The sequence below is a fragment of the Scatophagus argus genome, chromosome 2 (genome assembly GCF_020382885.2).
Source record: "Scatophagus argus isolate fScaArg1 chromosome 2, fScaArg1.pri, whole genome shotgun sequence".
NCBI lineage: Eukaryota > Metazoa > Chordata > Actinopteri > Scatophagidae > Scatophagus > Scatophagus argus.
Genome location: NC_058494.1, coordinates 8,292,607 through 8,296,215, shown reverse-complemented (window position 1 = coordinate 8,296,215; position 3,609 = coordinate 8,292,607). Strand labels below are relative to the sequence as shown.

Here is a 3,609-nt window from a genome sequence, read left to right as displayed (position 1 = left end):
TTCGCACCCAGTTAAACTGTTTAAAAGGAGGGTTAACTCAATCCATCAAATTGTCTGAAATTGTGAGGAAATTTCAAAAACCATATGGCCTCCAAACGTTTGCGTCCTTTTTGTGCGGTGGGACACACTTGTCTCAGTATTGCTGCCTGCGGGGGACCGGTCCTGCTCCTTTGTGGCTCGTCCCATCAGGGAACGCTGCTCATTTGTCCCCACTTTTCATGCTTTACGCTCAAAATTACGGCCCAGTCCCGCAGAACAAAAAAGGTCTATAAAGGCCCGGAGAAACTGGCCCAAAACTTTGTGTTTTTGTGGCATCCTCGTCTTTTTTCCCCCGGCACCAGATTTGTGTTTCTCACATAAATTTTTTGCCACGAATGGAGAAACACGTCTGAGGGTCAAGAAGCCACGATACGCATTTAGGATGTGAAAGGAGATGAGAGATTCCGGGCCACAAAATGTTTAGAGCATCCTAGTAGAAAAGGACACAAAGGGACAAAATAGTTCAGTATAATAACCCTAAATAGGCCGCTTTTGATAGGCTTACACGGCGAGATTTGGCAACGAGAGCGTGTTTTTCAAATGATTTTTTTTGTGCTCCCCAGAAAAAGAAAAGCTCGGGCTATTATGTCCATAATGAAAAATCTCAGTACTAATTCAAGAATTACGACATTAAAAATATATTCAGAAAAGCCATTTTATTCCCATAGTAGCCTATATACATTACAGTCTGTGCATTGGTTTTCAAATAATGTCCTGATTTTAGAAAGGCACTTACAGGTGTACAAAACATAACAAATTTATAACTGTAAATCTATTGTATCCAAACAATAAATCTAAAACGTAGCATATAGCTCGTCAAAATCACCGCAATGTTCACTTTCGTTTCTCGCCATCGCTTGAGCATTTCCACCAAACATATAACTGTGAATGTCCGAGTTTGTCTTTCCGATCATCATCATCATCATCATCATCATCATCATCATCATGCACTGCAGCATCGGGACGCCGAATATGAACTGAAGTCAAGGGTCACAGTCAGATGAGGAGGAGAAGAGCCGTGTAGTGACAAAGTGAATCAATGGCGATTTGGCTCACAGAAAACACAAAAAACAATTAAATAAAAAACGGTCAAAATAAATAGATAATGATCACAAATCAAATCATGCATTTACATGCAAAAAATAGGAAAAACAGGAGCACTTTCATAGTGGTGTATGAGGGTAGGCCTCTTAGGAACAGGTGTGTGTGCGTGTGTGTGTGCGTGCGTGTGCGTGTGTGTGTGTGTCTGAGTGTGTGTGTATCTGTCTGTCGGCCTATAGTGTAAAAAAAATAATAAGTTAGACTCGTGTCATTTTAGACCATATTGCTTTGATTGCAAGAAGTAACAGTTTGCTAATGAATACATTGTAAAATACCACTGCATATTTCTTGTTCTGTGTTCATGCTTCACTATGAATAGGTCTATCTGTGCCGATATAAAAGTCATACATTTTGGTACATGTTCTGAGATATGGTATACAATATAAGCAGTTAGTTACAAGTCCCCCGTAGGATTTTTTTTATCGTCTTTTTGTGTTTGTCGACCTTCTAGCCCCACGCAGCGCCATCAGTCATCCACATCAATCTCCACGTCCTCGTCCTCTGAGCACTCTTTACTAGTTGTGTGGTCTGAGAACGGAGACAGCGGCGACGTCCGCAGTTTCTGAGCGAGCTCGTGCTCCTGCTGGCCGCCTCGCGAGGGGGACTCGGCGCGCGGGTGGCCCAGCGTGCCGTTGGCACATTTCTCCAGGTCCGCAAGCTTGGCGAGCTTGTCCAAGGGGACCTGGCCGATGGCCTTGGCCGACTCCACGTCGGCCTTCATCTCCTCCAAGTCCCGTTTTAGCTTGGCCCTCCGGTTCTGAAACCACGTGATGACCTGCGCGTTCGTCAGGCCCAGCTGCTGCGCGATCTGGTCCCGGTCTGCAGGGGACAGGTACTTCTGGTACAAGAAGCGCTTCTCCAGCTCGTAGATCTGGTGATTTGTGAACGCCGTTCGAGACTTCCGACGCTTCTTCGGGGTGCTTCTCTGGCCGAACAGAGTCATCCCGTCCCGGCCTGTGAGGGAGAGACAGAGGCTGGTTGAAAATCATTGAATCGTGCAGGTGCAGGTGCAAGGCTTCCTCTGCACAGCTGCTGCGTGCGCTTAGAAGAGATCCGAACGCAAAAATAACAATCAAAGTGACACAATGTGAAACAGTAGACCTCCAGCTTGTGCGGGAACAGGAAATTACAACGATATTACACCGACACCACTGGGAAATATTGAGCACCAGACACACGAGACTCCAATATTATAGAAAAGCGAATCCAATTTATTTCGCTGAGCAGCAGCCCAGAACGTTAAGGCGCCTTTGTTCGATAGGACATTTTTAGAGGACAAAAGTGTATTCACGAACAGAAAATAAATATTTTGCTTTGGCTAGTGAGCAAGCACATTTAACGAATTTATTACACTGTGCACAAAGCACAAAGTGTAATCAAACGGTCCGTTTCTGTCTGGTGCAGGCCACTGAGTACGAACAGGAAAACCGGAGAGAACGTCTGACACTAAATTCTAAAAAGGTGTATTGCGGCTGTAGTTTTGGGAGTGGGGATGTACCTTCCGCAGCCTGCAAAACGCTGACTTCCAGCCCCTTGAAGGTCTTGCTGGCCAGCTCCTCTAGTGCGCAGAGCGGGGAGGTTTGGGTGAGGAGAGCCCGGCTGGACAGAGGGATGCTGGACGGACGGTGCTTCTCCGAGGACGAAATTAGATGAGCCGTGCCGCAAATTGTGTAACTTCGTTTGACAGACGGTTTGTTCAGGATATCTTCGATGCTGAAGGGGGTCAGCGGCTTGTTGGAGTTGGCAGGAGGCGGCAAGTGGTCCAGCGGACTTCGCCTCCTGTTCTCCACTGCATCACATTTGGCCACTTCTTTGGATGTCATCATTGGTTGTGCGCAGAGTTTATGCAGGACTTCGTTGAAATATTCAGCGGTTAAAAACGAGCGAGGCTGGTGAGGGGGCAAAAAAGTCACATAACAGTTAAAAAAAAAAAAAAAAAAACAAAGACACGGCGGAGGGGACGAGGAAAAGAAAATCTTATTCCAAAATGGGATGTCTTCAAAGTGTCGATCCACGGGAGCGGCAAGTCCGCAGGAGTGAGATGCCTCCCTGAAAATGGCGAGGTCCAAAGAGTTGACGATTACTAACAAGTTATCATTGATTGGTAGGTAATCAATTATCTCCAGTGGCACTTTCGCCCTCTTCCCTTTCACTCTTTGACTATGTTGCAGTCCAGTGCGGGGCTTTTTGCGACTGGGGGTGTCCCATTAATTAGGACGCATGGCTGGAAGGAGGAGGAGCCCGGCGGAATTATAACGCTTTGTGCTCTTATCATCTTTGGTCTAATTTAGTAGTATGGCGAGATACCAGAATAGGTATATGGGGTAAATGAGGAGCAGAGTGAGAGAGTGAGAAAGAGAAAGAGTGAGATGAGTGGGCGAGAGATCACTAACATATTTAAGGGGTTTTAACGCGTAAAACTTTGGTTTTAGTTCATCAGGAGCTGCTAGTCTTTTATGTAAAAGTATT

At 45.9% G+C, this 3,609-nt stretch overlaps 1 protein-coding gene across 1 annotated transcript; it reads right to left on the bottom strand.

The window, feature by feature from the left end:
* Window positions 1-698: 698 nt before the first annotated feature.
* Window positions 699-3,280, bottom strand: lbx1b (ladybird homeobox 1b). The gene is made up of 2 exons (XM_046378950.1): window positions 2,639-3,280; window positions 699-2,094 (listed from the first exon to the last, which is right to left on the bottom strand). Exons 1-2 carry the CDS (start codon window positions 2,964-2,966, stop codon window positions 1,607-1,609), a joined length of 816 nt encoding a protein of 271 aa, XP_046234906.1. The 5' UTR covers window positions 2,967-3,280; the 3' UTR covers window positions 699-1,606.
* Window positions 3,281-3,609: the final 329 nt, after the last annotated feature.